This window comes from Bombina bombina, chromosome 2 (genome assembly GCF_027579735.1).
Source record: "Bombina bombina isolate aBomBom1 chromosome 2, aBomBom1.pri, whole genome shotgun sequence".
NCBI classification, from domain to species: domain Eukaryota; kingdom Metazoa; phylum Chordata; class Amphibia; order Anura; family Bombinatoridae; genus Bombina; species Bombina bombina.
Window position 1 is genome coordinate 714,642,810 of NC_069500.1, and position 24,766 is coordinate 714,667,575.

Below are 24,766 nucleotides of genomic sequence, written 5' to 3' on the forward strand. Positions count from 1 at the left end.
AAGCCATTAATAAAAATGTATTTAAAGGGACAGTCAAGTCAAAATTAAGCTTTCATGATTAAGATATAGCACACACTTTTAAACAACTTTCCAATTCACTTCCATTATTTAAATGTGCATAATCTTATATATGTGTCCACTTTCTGAGGCACCAACTCCTACTGAGCATGTGCAAGATTCTCAGTACATACGTATTTGCATTTCTTTCATGTAATTAGCAAGAGTCCATGAGCTAGTGACGTATGGGATATACATTCCTACCAGGAGGGGCAAAGTTTCCCAAACCTCAAAATGCCTATAAATACACCCCTCACCACACCCACAAATCAGTTTTACAAACTTTGCCTCCTATGGAGGTGGTGAAGTAAGTTTGTGCTAGATTCTACGTTGATATGCGCTCCGCAGCAGGTTGGAGCCCGGTTTTCCTCTCACCGTTCAGTGAATGTCAGAGGGATGTGAGGAGAGTATTGCCTGTTTGAATTCAATGATCTCCTTCTACGGGGTCTATTTCATAGGTTCTCTGTTATCGGTCGTAGAGATTCATCTCTTACCTCCCTTTTCAGATCGACGATATACTCTTATATATATATATATATACCATTTCCTCTGCTGATTTTCGTTTCAGTACTGGTTTGGCTTTCTACAAACATGTAGATGAGTGTCCTGGGGTAAGTAAGTCTTATTTTCTGTGACACTCTAAGCTATGGTCGGGCACTTTTTTAATAAAGTTCTAAATATTATTCAAACATTTATTTGCCTTGACTCAGGATGTTCAACATTCCTTATTTTCAGACAGTCAGTTTCATATTTGGGATAATGCATTTGATTCAATCATTTTTCTTACCTTAAAAATTTGACTTTTTTTCCCTGTGGGCTGTTAGGCTCGCGGGGGCTGAAAATGCTTCATTTTATTGTGTCATTCTTGGCGCGGACTTTTTTGGCGCAAAAAATCTTTTCTGTTTCCGGCGTCATACGTGTCGCAGGAAGTTGCGTCATTTTTGACGTTCTTTTGCGCCAAAATTGTCGGCGTTCCGGAAGTGGCGTCATTTTTGGCGCCAAAAAGCATTTAGGCGCCAAATAATGTGGGCGTCTTATTTGGCGCTAAAAAAATATGGGCGTCGCTTTTGTCTCCACATTATTTAAGTCTCATTTTTCATTGCTTCTGGTTGCTAGAAGCTTGTTCCTTGGCATTTTTTCCCATTCCTGAAACTGTCATTTAAGGAATTTGATCAATTTTGCTTTATATGTTGTTTTTTCTCTTACATATTGCAAGATGTCTCACGTTGCATCTGAGTCAGAAGATACTTCTGGAAAATCGCTGTCTGGTGCTGGAACTACCAAAGCTAAGTGTATCTGCTGTAAACGTTTGGTAGCTATTCCTCCAGCTGTTGTTTGTATTAATTGTCATGACAAACTTGTTAATGCAGATAATATTTCCTTTAGTAATGTACCATTACCTGTTGCAGTTCCTTCAACATCTAATGTTCAGAGTGTTCCTGATAACATAAGAGATTTTGTTTCTGAATCCATCAAGAAGGCTATGTCTGTTATTCCTCCTTCTAGTAAACATAAAAAATCTTTTAAAACTTCTCTTTATACAGATGAATTTTTAAATGAACATCATCATTCTGATTCTAATGACTCTTCTGGTTCAGAGGATTCTGTCTCAGAGGTTGATGCTGATAAATCTTCATATTTATTTAAAATGGAATTTATTCGTTCTTTACTTAAAGAAGTACTAATTGCTTTAGAAATTGAGGATTCTGGTCCTCTTGATACTAAATCTAAACGTTTAGATAAGGTCTTTAAATCTCCTGTGGTTATTCCAGAAGTTTTTCCTGTTCCTGGTGCTATTTCTGAAGTAATTTCCAGAGAATGGAATAATTTGGGTAATTCATTTACTCCTTCTAAACGTTTTAAGCAATTATATCGTGTGCCGTTTGACAGATTAGAATTTTGGGACAAAATCCCTAAAGTTGATGGGGCTATTTCTACCCTTGCTAAACGTACTACTATTCCTACGGCAGATGGTACTTCGTTTAAGGATCCTTTAGATAGGAAAATTGAATCCTTTCTAAGAAAAGCTTACTTATGTTCAGGTAATCTTCTTAGACCTGCTATATCATTGGCTGATGTTGCTGCAGCTTCAACTTTTTGGTTGGAAACTTTAGCGCAACAAGTAACAGATCATGATTCTCATAATATTATTATTCTTCTTCAACATGCTAATAATTTTATCTGTGATGCCATTTTTGATATTATCAGAGTTGATGTCAGGTTTATGTCTCTAGCTATTTTAGCTAGAAGAGCTTTATGGCTTAAAACTTGGAATGCTGATATGTCTTCTAAATCGACTCTACTTTCCATTTCTTTCCAGGGTAACAAATTATTTGGTTCTCAGTTGGATTCTATTATCTCAACTGTTACTGGTGGGAAAGGAACTTTTTTACCACAGGATAAAAAATCTAAGGGTAAAAACAGGGCTAATAATCGTTTTCGTTCCTTTCGTTTCAACAAAGAACAAATGCCTGATCCTTCATCCTCAGGAGCAGTTTCAGTTTGGAAACCATCTCCAGTCTGGAATAAATCCAAGCCTTCTAGAAAAGCAAAGCCAGCTTCTAAGTCCACATGAAGGTGCGGCCCTCATTCCAGCTCAGCTGGTAGGGGGCAGGTTACGTTTTTTCAAAGAAATTTGGATCAATTCTGTTCACAATCTTTTTATTCAGAACATTGTTTCAGAAGGGTACAGAATTGGTTTCAAGATAAGACCTCCTGCAAAGAGATTTTTTCTTTCCCGTGTCCCAGTAAATCCAGTGAAAGCTCAAGCATTTCTGAAATGTGTTTCAGATCTAGAGTTGGCTGGAGTAATCATGCCAGTTCCAGTTCTGGAACAGGGGCTGGGGTTTTATTCGAATCTCTTCATTGTACCAAAGAAGGAGAATTCCTTCAGACCAGTTCTGGATCTAAAAATATTGAATCGTTATGTAAGGATACCAACTTTCAAAATGGTAACTGTAAGGACTATCTTGCCTTTTGTTCAGGAAGGGCATTATATGTCCACAATAGATTTACAGGATGCATATCTGCATATTCCGATTCATCCAGATCATTATCAGTTCCTGAGATTCTCTTTCCTGGACAAGCATTACCAGTTTGTGGCTCTGCCGTTTGGCCTAGCTACAGCTCCAAGAATTTTTACAAAGGTTCTCGGTGCCCTTCTGTCTGTAATCAGAGAACAGGGTATTGTGGTATTTCCTTATTTGGACGATATCTTGGTACTTGCTCAGTCTTCACATTTAGCAGAATCTCATACAAATCGACTTGTGTTGTTTCTTCAAGATCATGGTTGGAGGATCAATTCACTAAAAAGTTCATTGATTCCTCAGACAAGGGTAACCTTTCTGGGTTTCCAGATAGATTCAGTGTCCATGACTCTGTCTTTGACAGACAAGAGACGTCTAAAATTGATTTCAGCTTGTCGAAACCTTCAGTCTCAATCATTCCCTTCGGTAGCCTTATGCATGGAAATTCTAGGTCTTATGACTGCTGCATCGGACGCGATCCCCTTTGCTCGTTTTCACATGCGACCTCTTCAGCTTTGTATGCTGAACCAGTGGTGCAGGGATTATACAAAGATATCTCAATTAATATCTTTAAAACCGATTGTACGACACTCTCTGACGTGGTGGACAGACTACCATCGTTTAGTTCAGGGGGCTTCTTTTGTTCTTCCGACCTGGACTGTGATTTCAACAGATGCAAGTCTTACAGGTTGGGGAGCTGTGTGGTGATCTCTGACGGCACAAAGAGTTTGGGAATCTCAGGAGGTGAGATTACCGATCAATATTTTGGAACTCCGTGCAATTTTCAGAGCTCTTCAGTCTTGGCCTCTTCTGAAGAGAGAATCGTTCATTTGTTTTCAGACAGACAATGTCACAACTGTGGCATACATCAATCATCAAGGAGGGACTCACAGTCCTCTGGCTATGAAAGAAGTATCTCAAATTCTGGTTTGGGCGGAATCCAGCTCCTGTCTAATCTCTGCGGTTCATATCCCAGGTATAGACAATTGGGAAGCGGATTATCTCAGTCGCCAAACGTTGCATCCGGGCGAATGGTCTCTTCACCCAGAGGTATTTCTTCAGATTGTTCAAATATGGGAACTTCCAGAAATAGATCTGATGGCGTCTCATCTAAACAAGAAACTTCCCAGGTATCTGTCCAGATCCCGGGATCCTCAGGCGGAGGCAGTGGATGCATTATCACTTCCTTGGAAGTATCATCCTGCCTATATCTTTCTGCCTCTAGTTCTTCTTCCAAGAGTAATCAGATTCTGAAGGAATGCTCGTTTGTTCTGCTGGTAGCTCCGGCATGGCCTCACAGGTTTTGGTATGCGGATCTTGTCCGGATGGCCTCTTGCCATCCGTGGACTCTTCCGTTAAGACCAGACCTTCTGTCGCAAGGTCCTTTTTTCCATCAGGATCTCAAATCCTTAAATTTAAAGGTATGGAGATTGAACGCTTGATTCTCTGACTCTGTGATTAATACTATGTTACAGGCTCGTAAATCTGTATCTAGAGAGATATATTATAGAGTCTGGAAGACTTATATTTCTTGGTGTCTTTCTCATCATTTTTCTTGGCATTCTTTTAGAATTCCGAGAATTTTACAGTTTCTTCAGGATGGTTTAGATAAAGGTTTGTCCGCAAGTTCTTTGAAAGGACAAATCTCTGCTCTTTCTGTTCTTTTTCACAGAAAGATTGCTAATCTTCCTGATATTCATTGTTTTGTACAAGCTTTGGTTCGTATAAAACCTGTCATTAAGTCAATTTCTCCTCCTTGGAGTTTGAATTTGGTTCTGGGGGCTCTTCAAGCTCCTCCTTTTGAACCCATGCATTCATTGGACATTAAATTACTTTCTTGGAAAGTTTTGTTCCTTTTGGCGATCTCTTCTGCCAGAAGAGTCTCTGAATTATCTGCTCTTTCTTGTGAGTCTCCTTTTCTGATTTTTCATCAGGATAAGGCGGTGTTGCGAACTTCTTTTGAATTTTTACCTAAGGTTGTGAATTCCAACAACATTAGTAGAGAAATTGTGGTTCCCTCATTATGTCCTAATCCTAAGAATTCTAAGGAGAAATCGTTGCATTCTTTGGATGTTGTTAGAGCTTTGAAATATTATGTTGAAGCTACTAAGTCTTTCCGAAAGACTTCTAGTCTATTTGTTATCTTTTCTGGTTCTAGAAAAGGCCAGAAAGCTTCTGCCATTTCTTTGGCATCTTGGTTGAAATCTTTAATTCATCATGCCTATGTCGAGTCGGGTAAAACTCCGCCTCAAAGGATTACAGCTCATTCTACTAGGTCAGTTTCTACTTCCTGGGCGTTTAGGAATGAAGCTTCGGTTGATCAGATTTGCAAAGCAGCAACTTGGTCTTCTTTGCATACTTTTACTAAATTCTACCATTTTGATGTATTTTCTTCTTCTGAAGCAGTTTTTGGTAGAAAAGTACTTCAGGCAGCGGTTTCAGTTTGAATCTTCTGTTTATGTTTTCATTAAACTTTATTTTGGGTGTGGATTATTTTCAGCAGGAATTGGCTGTCTTTATTTTATCCCTCCCTCTCTAGTGACTCTTGCGTGGAAAGATCCACATCTTGGGTAGTCATTATCCCATACGTCACTAGCTCATGGACTCTTGCTAATTACATGAAAGAAAACATAATTTATGTAAGAACTTACCTGATAAATTCATTTCTTTCATATTAGCAAGAGTCCATGAGGCCCACCCTTTTTTGTGGTGGTTATGATTTTTTTGTATAAAGCACAATTATTCCAATTCCTTATTTTATATGCTTTCACACTTTTTTCTTATCACCCCACTTCTTGGCTATTCGTTAAACTGATTTGTGGGTGTGGTGAGGGGTGTATTTATAGGCATTTTGAGGTTTGGGAAACTTTGCCCCTCCTGGTAGGAATGTATATCCCATACGTCACTAGCTCATGGACTCTTGCTAATATGAAAGAAATGAATTTATCATGTAAGTTCTTACATAAATTATGTTTTTATGATTGGCTGATGGCTGTCTCATGATACATTAGGAAGGAAAATTTAACTTACTGACATTTGTCAGAAAGAAATCTACAACTGATTTGAAATTCAAACTCGGCGCTTTTGCATTGTTTTTTTTTAAATATTATGATTATGCAATCCTACTGTGTTTAGTGGTCCTTTAAGCTAGAAAGGTGATGGAACCTGCAACTGGACATTCAGTAGGTCTTACAATGACCAAGATTACAAGTTGTGCGGTATAGCCGTAGCGTACACACCGCGCATAATGGGGCCGTACCACTATTTCTTTATCGCCAGTATTACAAGTCACCCTAAAACTTTCTTTTGTCGGGCGGTATGGTGCAGTAAGCCCCATACCGCACGAAAAAAAAAAAAGTTTAGACTTTGTGTGCTCGTGCAGTTTTTCCCCGTAGAGATCAATGGACAAAAATTGTAGGAAAAAAATCTAACACCTGCAATTGTGAAATGGTGATCGCATTCCCCATTGAAGTCTATGGAGAAAAGAAAGTTTTGAAAAACCCTAACATAAGCTCCTAGTCTAATAACCCCTAAACTGCCATCCCCCCACATCGCCAACATTAAATAAACGAATTAACCTCTAAACCACCGCCCCCCCATTGCCAAAGCTAAATAAAACTATTAACCTAAATAAAGCTATTAACCCTTAAACCGCTGACCCCCCCACATCGCGACAAACTAAAGCTATTAACCCATAAACTGCCAACATTAAATAAACCTATTAACCCTTAAACCGCTGGCCCCCACATTGCGACAAACTAAATTAAACTATTAACCCCTAAATCTAACACCCCCTAACTTTAAATTAAAGTAACAATATAACTACCTTAAAATAAATAAAAACTTACCTGTGAAATAATAAACTTTAGCTTAAACTATAAATAAACCTAACATTACTAATTTAAAACAATAAAAGATACCAAAAATGAAAAACCTAAATTACAAAACATTTAAAACTCCTAACACTACGAAAAAAACAAAAACCTAACATTACAAAAAATAACAATCTAAAATTAAACAAAATAACAAAACCTAACATTACACAAAATAACAAAATCTAAGATTACAGAAAATAATAAACAAAATTATCCAAAATAAAAAAAATTAAACCTAATCTAATACCCCTATAAAAAAGGCACCCCAAAATAAAAACACCCCCATTCTAACACTAAACTACTAATAGTCCTTAAAAGGGCCTTTTGTAGGGCATTGCCCTAAGTTTAACAGCTCTTTTACGTACAAACCCCCACCCAACCCCCCAAAATAAAAAAGACCCAACTATAAAAAAAAAACTAAGTTACCCATTGCCCCTAAAGGGGCATTTGTATGGGTATTGCCCTTAAAAGGGCAATCGGCTCTTTTACTGCCCATTAAAAAAAATTAAAAGTTAAAGCTTTTTTTTTTATTTCACAGGTAAGTTTTTATTTATTATAAGGTGTAACTTTAATTTAAAGTTAACAGTTTAGGGGTTAATAGTTTAATTTTGTTTGTTGCGATGTGGGGGGGGCGGCGGTTTAGGGAGTCGCGATGTGGAGGTTCGGCAGTTTAGGGTTTAAAACGTTTATTAAGTGTTGGCGATGTGGGGGGGTGGCAGTTTAGAGGTTAATAGCTTTATTTTGGGTTAGCGATGCGGGGGCAATGGATTAGGGGTTAATACTTTAATTTAGGTAGTTTCGATGTGGGTGGGTGGCAGATTAGGGGTTAATAGGTTTATTATAATATTTGCGATGCAAGGGGTTGGCAGTTTAAGGGTTAATAGGTAGTTTATGGGTGTTAGTGTACTTTGTAATATATTTTTTATGAGTTTTGTGAAATACATAACTACTGGTCTTTGATTGCGGAATGGATCGTTGTGGTATAGGCCATAAAGATCACGTTAAAGCCATACTGTGCAACTTGTAATACCGGTGAGCTAACCATTCCGCACTCAAAGGCCATTTTTTAGCAGTAAAGCTGTACCGCACTACTTGTAATCTGGGTTAATGAGAATTAATGAAACATTAAATTGCATAGTTTGCAAAGATGAGACTGATCAAGGTGGATAAGTGAAATCCATAATGGGATAAACCAATGTCAGCAACATGTGAAAGCACAATGGTTTAAGAAAAATCTCATTATCCAGTACAGCGGTGTATTTGAAGTTGAGAGGATACTACACCAGTCAAACAAGTATAACAAACTCTTTTCTTTACCTAAACAAACAAGTGGTGCAAAACCTGATTAACATCTTAACTACTGAACCATTTTCACCCCTGTGCTGAACTGTTTTGCAGTTTTCAGATGCTGTTCATATTTAGACCCTACTCTAGGCCAATTTTATCAGAGAGAAACCTACACATATTTATTTCTTTTTTTTTCTTTCTTCAGGAGACCCAGCAGATTCAAAGTATACCATTATATTATGCATATATCATAGCGTGTAAGAAACTTGCAAAAACAGTGTGGAGAAAAATGCTTTTTTTTCACTAAAATTTTAATAAACAATAGTGAGTGTTTTTCTCCCTAAACTTTATAATAAATGGAAGTCATTATCCACATAGAAATAAGGGCCTTTCATTATAATTATGTAACTCTGTTTTTGAGAAGGGCTAAGGGGCTTTAAAACAAGGGGTCTGTGGGTTCTCTAGGCATTTTAGGGCCTTTTATATGGTTATATTTGTTAAAAATAGTATTTATTTTTATTTAGAACTTCTTAGAATGATTGAGGTCTCATATTTATTACTGATGTATATGCTTAATATTAGTTTATAATATAATTGTTTAATTTCTTGATCATTATACAGGCTTTAAAGTTAAAACAAATAAAGTCACTTTTTTTCCTACAAAGACTAAATAAATGGAATAACTAAATATTTGTTCTTCTTCCAAGGAAACAAAGGCTGTGGTATATGGATAATGTCGTCAAGCCTCCCACACATCACCAGCAACCACATTGGACATAACAGTATCTATGGGGTGGCTGTGTTTTGTCGAAAAGATGATGCCAGTGACTACCTGGCCAATCAGGCTGGGAATGAAAATTTCAATGATGAAGGGGAGGCAGCAAACTGGGAGAATGATTTGGATAGTGAAGATGATCGGTTTTCCTCAAGAAGGCCAATCAATGTAGCACTTATTGAATCTAACAGCATTAATCACAACGGAGGTGAGATTGATATACTTGTCTTTGATGCATTCCTTTCATTATTCTTTATTCTTTTTACTTTACTTATTGCACATTTAACCACTACAAGGTAAGAAAGTGGATGCAGCACTCGGATTCCTAACCTTTTTCAACGTAATTTCTACATTGCATTTTTTAAGTAGAAAGTAAAGAAAGTTTAGAAATGTTTAAAACATATATTGAGAATTCTACATTAAATAGGTATTAAAACAACTATATATATATTTATTGCACAAAAATAACATCCTTAGAGCAGGATGAAACCACAAGAAATGCCTCTGAGCACAAAATATAGAAACAATGAATAATAAGAATCAAGGCTTGTTTTGCTAAAGTGAATAATCAAGGGATATCAAAGTGGATAAACGCTAAATATAAATCCGATAAGCAATATTGTCTAGACTGCAACCTTTAAATTTGTATACATATACTGTGTAGTACAACCACACTGAGCAACTTGGTGGTAAGAAATGTCAAGTTATCCCTATGTGGTAAGTTTGGAAACAGGAGGGGTAAATGAAACTGACTGGGTGTTTTTAAAAATTTTAAATTTAGACTACAGTTTTGTCAAAAAAGAAGATTTACAAGACAAAATATGGAATTCTGATTATCTTTTTGTCAAGGAAGATGCCAACTATATGATGACAACAGCATGCAGTGGCTGAAAGGAAGGGCCCTGAACTGCCTAAACAATAATTTAAAGGTTAAGTGGTGGATTGGTGACTTCCAGAAAGGTCTTATTAGTCTCAAAGTCTGTAGAAAGATGTGAATAATGAGTAGTAAGGTCAAAATGTCCTAAAAAGGAACAGAAAATGGATACACACACTCACACACACAAACTCAAACACAAACTTGCACATACACCCAAGGAAACACCCACAGAGACATCTACAGAAAACACACAAAGACATACACACACAGAGAGAGACACCCATAGAAAACAGACAAAGACATACATACACACATACCCTCACAGAGACCTCTACACAAAAGACAGACACACAAACCCTTAAAGAGAGATCCACAGAAAAAAAATACATACACACTCATAGAGACCCCAACAAAAGCACAAAGACATAAACACAGACACCCACAGAAACACTCACAGGAGGTAAAATTTCTGCATATTGCCATCCCCTAAAACAACAGTGTGTGACATGCATGATAAAAAAAATAACAGAAATTAAGAGATCACTTTTTAAAGATTCATGAACGAGATTACATATGCGGCGCAGGCTTCAGCGTAACCTCTGAAACCTGAGTTGCCCATCATTTTCCCTCGTACATCAGGGAATCACATATACGGCGCCCGCAGTTCATAAAGTACCGTAAGTCGGATAAACTAGCGATGTCCATAAATAGGAGTCACCAGTGATTTACGGCACGTTAGAAACTGCTTGCGCCTAAGAAGAAAAAAAAAAGTTAAATCTCCAGTAAAAGCCTAACACGCCTCCCAAATATAAACCCGGCATGTCAAAACCCCTATATCCACCATCACCCCCATATCGGAACTAACAATAAATGTATTAACCCTTAAATCCACCAACCCCAACATCGGAAACTACCTAATAAATGTATTAACCCCTAATCTGCCATTAACCTACATTGCAATAAACCTAATAAATGTATTAACCCCTAATCTGCTATTAACCCACATCGCAATAAACCTAATAAATGTATTAACCCCTAATCCGTCATTAACCCACATCGCAATAAAACTATTAACCCCTAATCCGCCATTAACCCACAACGCCGTAAAGCTAATAAAACTATTATTAACCCCTAATATGCCAAACCCACACAACGCAATAATCCTAATAAATCTATTAACCCCTAATCTGTCAAACCCCCACAATGCAAATAACTAACACCTAGATTACGAGTTATGCGCGCTATAGGAAAATTAATGAGCGAAACAAAAGTTGCATTATTTAACCCCCTATAGCGCAGCCATTACAAGTTTTGAAACAGCCGGCTTGTGCGTGCGATATGGCTGTGTTGAGCTCCATACCGCACACAATCCAAGCGCTGTTTTGACGTGCTCATGCACGCTCCCCCTATAGACATCAATGGGGAGAGTGGGTCAGAAAAAAGCCTAACACCTGCGATCGCAGAATGAAAAGCTCCGTAATGCAGCCCCATTGATGTCTATGGAGAAAAAAAAAGATAAGTTTAAACCTAACACCCTAACATAAACCCCACGTCTAAACACCCCTAATCTGCCACCCCCAACATCGTCGCCACCTACATAATGTTATTAAGCCCTAAACTTGCGCTCCCGATATCGCTGCCACCTAAATAAAGCTATTAAACCCTAATCTTCCGCTCCCGATATCGCTGCCATCTAAATAAAGCTATTAACCCCTAATCTGCCGCTCCCGATATCGCCGCCACTATACTAAAGTTATTAATCCCTATTCTCCTGCACCCCAACATCGCCCACACTATAATAAATCTATTTAACCCCTATTCTGCCACTCCCCTACATCGCCGCCACTAAATAAAGTTATTAACCCCTAAACCTCTGGCCTCCCACATCACTACCACTAAATAAACCTATTAACCCCTAAACCGCCAGCCCCCCATATTGCAACAACCTAAATTAAACTATATTAACCCCTAAACCTAACCCTAACGTAACCCTAAACCTAACACCCCCTAACTTTAACATAATTAAACTAGAGCTAAATTAAAGTTACAATTATTAACTAAATAATACCTATTTAAAACTAAATACATACTTACCTGTGAAATAAAACCTAAGCTAGCTACAATATAACTAATAGTTATATTGTAGCTTGCTTAGGTTTTACTTTTATTTCACAGCTAAGTTTGTATTTATTTTAACTAGGTAGACTAGTTAGTAAATAGTTATTAACTATTTACTAACTACCTAGTTAAAATAAATACAAACTTACCTGTGAAATAAAACCTAACCTGCCTTACACTAAAACCTAACATTACAAAAAAAAACAAACCTACCATTACTAAAAATAAAAAAATAAATGATCGAAAACAATAAAAATTATTCATATTCTAATAACCTTTTAAAAAAAAAGGGTAGTGGCGGCATTGTAGGGCTTAATAACTTTAGAATAGTGGGGGCGATGTGGGCGGACGGCAGATTAGGGGTTAATAATATTTAAATAGTGTTTGTGATGTGGGAGTGCGGCGGTTTAGGGGTTAATAATTTTATTATAGTGGTGACGATGTCGGGGAGCGGAATAGGGGTTAATAAATTGTATTAGTGGCGGTGATGTCGGGAGCGGCAGATTAGGGGTTAATAAATTTAAAATAGTGTTTGCGATACAGGAGGGCCTCGGTTTAGGGGTTAATAGGTAGTTTTTGGGTGTTAGTGTACTTTGTAGCAGTTTAGTTATGAGTTTTATGTTAGTTTTGTAGCGTAAAACTCATAACTACTGCTGTTAGATTGCAAAATGGATCTTGTCGGTATAGGCTGCACCGCAAGCTTTTTAGCCTCACCGCAAAACTCGTAATGGCTGCGCTATGTACGTTGCATTACAGGCTAAAAGGCTTGTGATATAGCTATAACGACAAGACTTGTAATGGCTGCGGTGCTGTTTTAACACTGAAATGACAATTTTTTCAGCGTTAAAACACGAACACACAACTCGTAATCTAGGTGTAATTCAATTACTAAGCCCCCTATACTAACACCCCATAAATCAACCCCAATTACCTAAATTAAGAAATGCTAAGTTACAATTACAATAAAAAAGTTAACATTACTTAAAAATAAAAAAACCTAAGATTAAATTAATCTAAAATTACAAAACATAAAATGGCGGATTAGGGGTTAATAGTTTTATTAGTTATTGCGGTGGGGGTTGGCGGTTGACAGGTAGATAGATATTGCGCATGCGTTAGGTGTTAATATTTTCAGGCAGTTATGGGAGTTACGGTGCTCACATTTTCAGCGTAAGGCTTGCTACGCCTGCCTATGTGTGGCGAGATGAAAATGGAGTAAAATTTCTCCATAATCGACGCGTAAGTCCTTGGGCTGAATATGTGATGCCGATTTGCGACGCTGTTCTATGTTAGCTTATGGGAGTAAAAATTGTGGGCGATGGGTGAAATATACGCGCCGCATTTATATGCGACACTGTATATGTGATACCAAAACCGGCATCACATATGATACCAAAAACATATTTGTAAATGTGTAAACGAAAATACTTCTGTGAATTCAAAATTGTACATTTTTGATCTGTCAGTATGGGTAGATGAAGAAAAGTACTTTTGAAAGGTTGACATATGTTTGGGACCCCCCCCATTTTCCTCAGCCAAGAGCTCCACTTCAAATCTGGTGTACAAATGTTCCCATCTGTCAGCTGTACTTATGGATTTTGAAAATGCTATACTCTATATGGTCTTGGTGGAACCATAAGCTGTGGCACTAGGTCTCATACCATTAAATCTGGTTAAATGCAGGATTTAGGCTTGTTTGTAAGTATTTCAAAATGAAGTCAGTTGTAGTGTAAACTGAACAGTGTTAAGTTAACCTGTCTCATTTCAAACACTGAGCAATCTTAGCCTGAGAGTATAACATTTTATGCAGATGTAAAAATCTTAGATAAAATCCCTCCTGGCATCTGGAACGTCCTTGCATAAAGGGGCAGTAAACTGGAATGTAATTTAAATATATATATATACAGGGAGTGCAGAATTATTAGGCAAGTTGTATTTTTGAGGATTCATTTTATTATTGAACAACAACCATGTTCTCAATGAACCCAAAAAACTCATTTAATATAAAAGCTGAATAGTTTTGGAAGTAGTTTTTAGTTTGTTTTTAGTTATAGCTATTTTAGGGGGATATCTGTGTGTGCAGGTGACTATTACTGTGCATAATTATTAGGCAACTTAACAAAAAACAAATATATACCCATTTCAATTATTTATTTTTACTAGTGAAACCAATATAACATCTCAACATTCACAAATATACATTTCTGACATTCAAAAACAAAACAAAAACAAATCAGTGACCAATATAGCCACCTTTTTTTGCAAGGACACTCAAAAGCCTGCCATCCATGGATTCTGTCAGTGTTTTGATCTGTTCACCATCAACATTGCGTGCAGCAGCAACCACAGCCTCCCAGACACTGTTCAGAGAGGTGTACTGTTTTCCCTCCTTGTAAATCTCACATTTGATGATGGACCACAGGTTCTCAATGGGGTTCAGATCAGGTGAACAAGGAGGCCATGTCATTAGATTTTCTTCTTTTATACCCTTTCTTGCCAGCCACGCTGTGGAGTACTTGGACGCGTGTGATGGAGCATTGTCCTGCATGAAAATCATGTTTTTCTTGAAGGATGCAGACTTCTTCATGTACCACTGCTTGAAGAAGGTGTCTTCCAGAAACTGGCAGTAGGACTAGGAGTTGAGCTTGACTCCATCCTCAACCCGAAAAGGCCCCACAAGCTCATCTTTGATGATACCAGCCCAAACCAGTACTCCACCTCCACCTTGCTGGCGTCTGAGTCGGACTGGAGCTCTCTGCCCTTTACCAATCCAGCCACGGGCCCATCCATCTGGCCCATCAAGACTCACTCTCATTTCATCAGTCCATAAAACCTTAGAAAAATCAGTCTTGAGATATTTCTTGGCCCAGTCTTGACGTTTCAGCTTGTGTGTCTTGTTCAGTGGTGGTCGTCTTTCAGCCTTTCTTACCTTGGCCATGTCTCTGAGTATTGCACACCTTGTGCTTTTGGGCACTCCAGTGATGTTGCAGCTCTGAAATATGGCCAAACTGGTGGCAAGTGGCATCTTGGCAGCTGCACGCTTGACTTTTCTCAGTTCATGGGCAGTTATTTTGCGCCTTGGTTTTTCCACACGCTTCTTGCGACCCTGTTGACTATTTTGAATGAAACGCTTGATTGTTCGATGATCACGCTTCAGAAGCTTTGCAATTTTAAGAGTGCTGCATCCATCTGCAAGATATCTCACTATTTTTGACTTTTCTGAGCCTGTCAAGTCCTTCTTTTGACCCATTTTGCCAAAGGAAAGGAAGTTGCCTAATAATTATGCACACCTGATATAGGGTGTTGATGTCATTAGACCACACCCCTTCTCATTACAGAGATGCACATCACCTAATATGCTTAATTGGTAGTAGGCTTTCGAGCCTATACAGCTTGGAGTAAGTCAACATGCATAAAGAGGATGATGTGGTCAAAATACTAATTTGCCTAATAATTCTGCACTCCCTGTATATATATATATATATATATATATATATATATATATATATATATATATATATATATATATATATATATATATATATAAATTAAAAAAATCATATCTTCCAAAAGGGCACCTACCATTTGTGTATTGAGGAGGAAACATTTCTGCATGGTTTTAAATATAGAATTTCTACAGCATTGTCAAATAATCATAAATACACTGCTGCATTTTGCTAAAAAAATTGTTTTATGGACCCTTGGCCCCACCACACGACTACCACACTGAAGTTACAATCTGAAATTGCACAAATAAATAAAAAAACAAAGTAAGTCCTACCTACTCTGCAATTGAAAGTGATCTGCCACCTGACTCTGGCACACACTGTACAAACTGAAGTGCTAAGTCTGTCTCACACTGTGAATAGTGGTTTAGTGTACGCTCAGAAATCCTTTCAAATACTAATGCTTTACTCCTTGTAATGACATTTCCCATGCTTAATAGCACTCTGCTGTAGCGTCCTCTGGTGGCTGCCAAAATGTAAAATCAAAAAACATTTTTTTAAATAATAGTTGTGCTTGCCTCATGGGGCCCCCTGGGCCCCTAACAGGAGTCACCCTATTCACCCCCTGATAGCGGCCCTGTGGCTAAGTGCCAGTAATCTGACATAAACGATGTGCTTATTGGATTGACTGTTATCACAAATTTATAATAAGTAACTGAATACAGTTTAGCTGTTTCAATAGGTAGCACATTTGCCTACCGCTGTTTTTTTAGTAATAGAAAGCATAATCTACTGCCTCAACTGAAAGCCAGTAATCTGGCAAAGACTAAGTGAATTATTGAATTAGCTATTACCACAATGTTAAAAACAGTGACTATATAAAGTTGGTCTGTTAAATAGGTAGCAGCATATTTGCATACCGCTGATTTAAAGGGACAGTATACACTCATTTTCATATAACTGCATGTAATAGACACTACTATAAAGAATAAGATGCACAGATACTGATATAAAAATCCAGTATGAAAATGTTTAAAAACTTACTTAGAAGCTGTCAGTTTGGCTCTGTTGAAAAGGCAGCTGGAAAGCCCACTGCAAGTGGCAAATAAGTCACTCCCCCCTCCCCCTTCTTTTGCATATGAAAAGACCCTTTACACAAACAGGAGCAAGCTGGAGAAGGTAGCTGATGGTATTCACATAAAGCTTTGGGGCTTGGTTAGGAGTCAAATCAGAGCAATGTTATTTAAAAATAATCAAAACTATACATTTATTTTTTTAAAAAACTTTATGGGCTATATAAATAGATCATCTACAAAAATGAGTGTATAATGTCCCTTTAAATTAGTTGTGGGTGTTATCTGCTGCCCTGGCCTGATGCCAGTAATCTGACATAAAGCATATGTGCTTATTAAGTTAGCTGTTGTCACTGTATTGAAGTAAGTAAAATAAATGAATCTATTGATTCGGTAGCATAATTTGCATACCAAGAGCTCAGACTAAGAATAGTAAGTGTTTACTACCACTCTGGCAAAGTGCCAATAAACATATAATGTGACTTTAAGCAACGTAGAATTAAACTATCATATCAGGTTTTTAACTAGTATAGAGCAAATTAAAAAAAAACAGATGTCCCCCTAACGCGGCCGCGTTTCACTGTTGCTTCCTCAGAGGGGTACGCAGGACTGAAGGGTGGATCGTATTTACCTTATCTGTAATCCCTCCCACTGATTCTGATTGGCTGCTTGTTAGTATGTGACGTGTGTAGGTATTGGCTATTGCGATCCTCAGCAAGAACACGTGATCGCCATTTTGTTGTTCCGTTGCCAAGGAGATCATGAAACCGGACATGATGGGGGATGTCAATTAAACTGGAATTAATCTCATAGTGGAGGATTAGATATTATGGGGTTATATTCAGTTACTGTCTCCTGATCCATATTGAATCTTTAACTGGTATCATAATAAGAATACCACTCGTAGTTGATATTGCATTATATTCCCTATTTTAGATTTGATCTTATAGAGAGGTATATTAATACTGTTTCCTGAATTCTTATTCAAAAGATTCACAGTATGTTTGGAGTGAAATACAAAAAAGAACCAATCTAGACTAGAGTTTCAATGCAAAGATCAGCAAGAAAGCATCACACTATGTGGGAGTATAGGATGGTGATTATATTTATATATGGCAGCAAACAAAAAAATATATAATGACTGTTTAAAATTAATAATATATCTCTCATGGCAATATTGTGCAGCAAATTCATAATCAAAACTTGTCATTCTTAACTAACGTGTTGTCAGTGTAAGTACATCATGATGTGAAAGCATTTTGTGAAATAGAATGAAAAATGATATTGGAAAAGTGTGGTGAGTGAACATTGTGAAATAATTGTGTAAACATAATCATAAATGAAGAATATTATTAATATTAATATTGGGTGAACAAGGCTGTGTTGTGAGGAATATCAGGGAATTGTGTAAGTTGGTTATCTTACTGGAAAAGAATAATATAGGTAAAAATCCCAGTGTTGCAAAACAGAGCTGGACATGCTGAGTTACCGCATAGAGCCAGAAGATTAAGTGGGAATAAGTGTGTGTGAGAGTTGAGCGATAAGAGCAAAAATAGTGTATATTAATAAGTCAAATAAACCTAGTGCAATTTTACAAAAATAGGACATTGAAGAGGTCTCTTGGTGTCGGTGAATAATAAGGGGTCAGAGATGTTCTGAAAAGAACCTTAAGAGTATAATTAAAATTATATTAAAGGGACAGTGAAGTCCAAAAAAAACTTTCATGATTCAAATAAGGCATGTAATTTCTTCTACAAGATACGACGAGTCCACGGATTTCATCCTTACTTGTGGGATATTATCCTCCTGCTAACAGGAAGTGGCAAAGAGCACCACAGCAGAGCTGTATATATAGCTCCTCCCTTCCCCTCCACCCCCAGTCATTCTCTTTGCCTGTGTTTAATAACTAGGAAGAGGTAAAGTCAGGTGTTAGTTTTAGTTTCTTCAATCAAGAAGTTTTTTATTTTAAATGGTACCGGTGAGTACTATTTTCCTCAGGGGGATATGGAAGAAGATTTCTGCCCTGAGGTTGATGATCTTAGCACCTGTAACTAAGATCCATGTTTGTTCCCACAAGACTTCTGAAGGTAACACAAAGACATCTTCAGTGTGGAGAACGGTTTCATGCTACAAGCAGCATTGAGGTATGTGCAGCCCTTTATTTCTGAGGAGACTTGATATATCAGAACTGGCTGGCATTTATTTCCCTGTAAGGGAATGGGGTAAGCAGTAGACCTGTTAAATAGAGGGGTGTTACTGGAGACCTATGTTTTATTTTACTATTGACAATCACTATAATGGGCATTATATGAGACACTGGGAGAGGCAGAAACTGTTGATCGGTTTTTCTGTTGCATTGAATAACCGGAATGACTATACTGGTGTGTGTTGGGGTTTTCTATGTTCCACTTAATTTTTTTTGCAAAACCGCTTCACCATGCGGTTGTTTTAGGCCTACTCCGGCATCGGCCATAAGGGGCGGGGCTTAGTTTCGCACGCTCAGATGCGCACTTCCTTCTAGCTGAGAAGCAGCAAGCATTAACTCCGGTGGCTCCTAGACAGTGATTCTCTTATCCGGATCATTGGCGAGTCATTTTAAAGTACCCTGGGGGCAGGTAGGCAGGGGGTATTTTTGTTAAAATTGACATTTTTGTGATTTAAGTTACTCTTTGAGGTTATTTTCTCCCCTTTCTCTTGGGGTGCAATAATTTTTGGAGCCATTAATGGGCTTCAGTTAATTTTCAGAGCAAAATAACATTTTTGAAGCAGTTTTGGAAAAATTGTGCGCTTTTTATTCCTTAAAGGCGCAGTACACATTTTTCAAAATTTGTTTAAAGCAATAAATAAAGTGTTTTAACGACTTCTGTGGTTATTACTAGTCTGTTAAACATGTCTGACATTGAGGAATCTCATTGTTCTATGTGTTTAGAAGCTATTGTGGAACCCCCTCTTATATTGTGTACATCTTGTACTGAAAGGGCCTTACATTGTAAAAAACTTATTTTAGGTCAAGACAGTGTGCCTAAGGATGATTCTCAGTCTGAAGAGAATCAGGATATGCCATCCAATTCTCCCCAAGTGTCACAACCTTTAACGCCCACACAAGCGACGCCAAGTACCTCTAGTGCGTCTAATTCCTTTACTCTGCAGGAGATGGCTGCAGTTATGTCAACTACCCTTGCAGAGGTATTATCTAAATTACCAGTATTACAGGGTAAATGCAGTAGGTCAGGTATTAATGTGAATACTGAATCCTCTGATGCTTTATTGGCTATTTCCGATGTACCCTCACAGTGCTCTGAGTTGGGGGTCAGGGAATTGCTGTCTGAGGGAGAGCTTTCAGACTCAGGGAATGTGTTACCTCAGACAGATTCGGACGTTATGTCCTTTAAATTTAAACTTGAACACCTCCGCCTGTTACTTTGGGAGGTATTAGCGACTCTGGATGATTGTGACTCTATTATGATACCACCAGAGAAATTGTGTAAGATGGACAAATATCTAGAGGTCCAATCGGCATCAACCAACCCACATAAAAACCCTCAGACGCCGGGACGCGTCACCTTCGAAAAAGCCGAGATCAGATCGGCAAAACATGTTAGGGAGGGGTATTGTGTAAAAATACCCTGTTAGTTGTTTTTAATGGCATAGTTACTCGATATAATTTAAATCTTATTGACCTTAACTCTGGGGCTGTAATTATATTTGGGTAAAATTTATACATGATAGGAGTTTCCACCAAAAACCTGTACCAGCTGTGTTTGCTAGGAGACACTAGCATACAAATAAACTGACAGTCCTGTGCAGACGTTAAAGCACTTTCATGCCAAAATAAGGCTTCTAAAAGTGTCTCTAATAGTCTGGTAAAAAAGCGGTTTTTATAATACAGCAGATTAACGCAGTAATAGATGGTAAATGTATAACATTGATACAAACTTCTTGGATTTACCAATTTAACTGAACAATCTAGTGAAAGCCTGTAACAAAAACCTAGATACGTGGAATGTACATAATCATACTGAATCCTCATTACGTATTTGAAGTTATGTGTAACAATACAGTAATTTTCAGCGTGGAGCTAATGTTTTAAAAAATATTGGTTACAATAAAATCGATACCAAACTGCCCATTAAAGACTAGTGGCTACCGTACAAGTTTGTTATATTCACACAGCTTCTCCTGAATATAAACAGATACTGTTGTTATAATCAGGCTCATTGCAGCCTTACTGATAGCTGGATATATAGCACTCTTTCCACTAACTCTGTTACGTTTGGGGTCTTTAACCTCTTAAAAGAGGGCTATTTATAACTTTGAAATTAACCTTTAAAACTTGCTAACTATACTCCTTAACCCTGATGAAACCTATATAAGAACTTTAATACTGTCACTGTATACACATTCATATTGAAAATTCAGTCACGGGTGTGAAACTGACACTTACAAAAATACAGTGATCTTTAATTAAAAACACGGAGTCATCAGTTTATAAACTGTATAGTATAAACTACTACAACTAATTAATAGAGACCAGTTCAGATCATATAAGCTGATATTTCTTAAACACAAGAAGATATCCTTGCTTTAATTAGGCTCACTGCAGCCTCAAAGACAGCTAGGCATAATATTTACTGGCTCTTACTGAAATCACTAGTTGTAAATATTATTATCAAAATTCACTCATAAGCTAAAAAATCACCACCCAGTGTTGATATAACACAGTACCAAAGTAGTTTTATCAATGTTTACAAATTCATAATTTATTCTATTACAAGTTTAAAGCCATTTAGCAGTGTTGACACAGCAAACCGCTGGAGTGTGTTTACTAATATCTAAGATAACCTTAGAATGCTGATCTTACCTTATTGTATATATACTTAATTGGCTACCAATAAATAGAAGACATACAAGTTTTCCTGCTGATAATTACAATCAATGGATGCCAACTCATACACCTAAGATTAGCAATAGATACCTACCATGTACACACTAAGACATCATTAAAAGATAGGTGTTGCTATAAAACCTATCTTCTTTTTTTTTTATTTTTATATATATATATATATATATATATATATATATATATATATATATACATATTCACTTTGACAGTAATTAGAATAACCAGCAAATCTGTGCCCCTTTTACGAACAGATATATTAATAGATACCACCCAAACAAAAGGGCAAGAATACAATCCGCTTATTTTCAACCAGACTATCAGCAATAAATATCTATACTACCCACATTACACATGTGGATGCTTATCGTACATGCCCACACGTAACAAGGTCTTAAATAAACTACAATAATCTTCTATTCAAGTTTCTATGTGTTTTTAAACTACACACATTCACACAGTGATTTTAGTTAATTTTTGTAGTAATAAAAGTTATGTTTTAATTCTCAATTTGACCTGTTGGTCTAATTTATATAGTCTGTAACTTCACTAATTTAGGGGCATTAGAAGTGCTATTCAAGTGCACCTTTTTTAGTCTCAATCCCTCCAGTGATTTAGACTATACTTGCAAATTGATTTTGTGCACAAGCACTCTAGCTCATAAGGTATATATAGTAATTTAACCAGACAGAGCACCCCTTTTCGAGTATTGGTGTAGTGCTATTGTCATCTTCCCTCTTGAATTCAAATATCTAGAGGTGCCTACTTACACTGATGTTTTTCCGGTTCCTAGAAGAATTTCGGAAATTATAAAAAAGGAATGGGATAGACCAGGTATACCGTTTTCTCCTCCTCCTAATTTTAAGAAAATGTTTCCCATTTTAGACACCATTCGGGACTCGTGGCAAACGGTCCCTAAGGTAGAGGGAGCTATATCTACCCTGGCTAAGCGTACAACTATACCCATCGAGGACAGTTGTGCTTTCAAAGACCCTATGGATAAAAAATTAGAGGGTCTTCTAAAGAAATTTTTTATTAATCAGGGTTTTCTTTTACAACCTACGGCTTGCATTGTCCCAGTAACTACTGCAGCTGCTTTTTGGTTTGAGGCTCTGGAAGAGTCTCTGAAGGTTGAGACTCCGTTAGATGACATTTTGGATAGAATTAAGGCTCTCAAGCTAGCTAATTCTTTCATTACTGATGCCGCTTTTCAAATTGCTAAATTAGCGGCAAAGAATGCAGGATTTGCTATCCTAGCGCGTAGAGCGTTATGTCTCAAATCTTGGTCTGCTGATGTGTCATCAAAAACTAAGCTTTTAGCTATTCCTTTTAAAGGTAAGACAGCATGAAGGGGTGGTCCCTGATCCAGGACCGTATCTAGTAGGGGGCAGACTTTCTTTCTTTGCTCAGGCTTGGGCAAGAGATGTTCAGGACCCCTGGGCGCTGGAAATCATGACCCACGGGTATCAACTGGAATTCAAGGATTTTCTCCCAAGAGGGAGATTTTATATTTCACGATTATTTGTAGACCAGATAAAAAGAGAGGCGTTCTTACGCTGTGTACAAGACCTCTCTACCATGGGAGTAATTTGTCCCGTTCCAAAACCGGAACAGGGACAGTGGTTTTACTCAAATCTTTTCGTGGTTCCCAAAAAAGAGGGAACTTTCAGACCCATTTTAGATCTCAAGTGTCTAAATAAGTTCTCAGAGTCCCATCGTTCAATATGGAGACTATACGAACAATCTTACCAATGATCCAGGAGGGTCAATATATGACTACCGTGGACTTGAAGGATGCTTACCTTCATATTCCTATTCACAAGGATCATCATCAGTTTCTAAGGTTTGCCTTCCTGGACAAACATTATCAGTTCGTGGCTCTTCCCTTCGGGTTGGCCACAGCACCCAGAATCTTCACAAAGGTTCTAGGGTCCCTTCTGGTGGTTCTCAGACCGCGAGGCATAGCAGTGGCGCCTTATCTGGACGACATTTTGATCCAGGCGTCAACTTATCATCTGACAAAATCTCACACGGACACAGTCCTGTCTTTCCTGAGAACTCACGGTTGGAAGGTGAACATAGAAAAGAGTTCTAACGGAGGTCAGAAAATCAAAGATTCTAAATACTTGCTGAGCTCTTCAGTCCATTCCTCGGCCATCAGTGGCTCAGTGTATGGAGGTAATTGGATTAATGGTAGCGGCAATGGACATCATTCCGTTTGCTCGCTTTCATCTCAGACCACTGCAGCTGTGCATGCTCGGACAGTGGAATGGGGACTATGTGAATTTATCTCCTCAGATAAATCTGGATCAAGAGACCAGAGACTCTCTTCTTTGGTGGTTGTCGCCGGATCATCTGTCCCAGGGGACATGTTTCCGCAGACCCTCGTGGGTGATAGTGACAACGGACGCCAGCCTTCTAGGCTGGGGTGCAGTCTGGAATTCCCTGAAGGCTCAGGGTGTTTTGACTCAGGTGGAGTCTCTACTTCCAATCAATATTCTGGAACTGAGAGCAATATTCAATGCGCTTCAGGCATGGCCTCAGTTGGCTTCGGCCAAATTCATCAGATTCCAGTCGGACAACATCACGACTGTAGTATATATCACTCATCAGGGGGGAACAAGGAGTTCCTTAGCGATGATAGAAGTATCCAAGATAATCCGATGGGCGGAGGCCCACTCTTGTTATCTGTCTGCAATCTACATCCCAGGAGTAGAAAATTGGGAAGCGGATTTTCTAAGTCGTCAGACTTTTCATCCGGGGGAGTGGGAACGCCAACCGGAGGTGGTTGCTTCATTGATTCGCAAATGGGGCAGACCGGAACTGGACCTGATGGCATCTCGTCAGAATGCCCAAGCTTCCACGTTACGGATCCAGGTCAAGGGATCCCCAGGCCGAACTGATAGATGCCTTGGCAGTGCCTTGGTTGTTCAGCCTAGCTTATGTGTTTCCACCGTTTCCTCTCCTTCCACGCGTGATTGCTTGAATCAAACAGGAGAGAGCTTCAGTAATCCTGATAGCGCCTGCTTGGCCACGCAGGACTTGGTATGTGGATTTAGTGGACATGTCCTCTCTGCCACCGTGGAAACTTCCTTTGAGACAGGACCTTCTCATTCAAGGTCCTTTCCAACATCCAAATCTAATTTCTGTGCAGCTGACTGCGTGGAGATTGAACGCTTGATTTTATCTAAGCGAGTATTCTCTGATTCGGTCATCGATACTTTGATACAGGCTCGAAAGCCTGTCACTAGAAAGATCTATCATAAGATATGGCGTAAATATCTTTATTGGTGTGAATCCAAGGGTTACTCATGGAGTAAAGTTAGGATTCC

General features: G+C 38.1%; 1 protein-coding gene across 1 annotated transcript in view; it reads left to right on the forward strand.

Annotated features, from left to right (window-relative positions):
• FBXO10 (F-box protein 10) overlaps nucleotides 1-24,766 on the forward strand; it is a 641,472-nt gene that overhangs the window by 575,603 nt on the left and 41,103 nt on the right. The window contains exon 9 of the mRNA XM_053702717.1: nucleotides 8,953-9,228. Coding sequence (XP_053558692.1) covers nucleotides 8,953-9,228 — 276 coding nt within the window. The remainder of the gene's footprint in view (nucleotides 1-8,952; nucleotides 9,229-24,766) is intronic.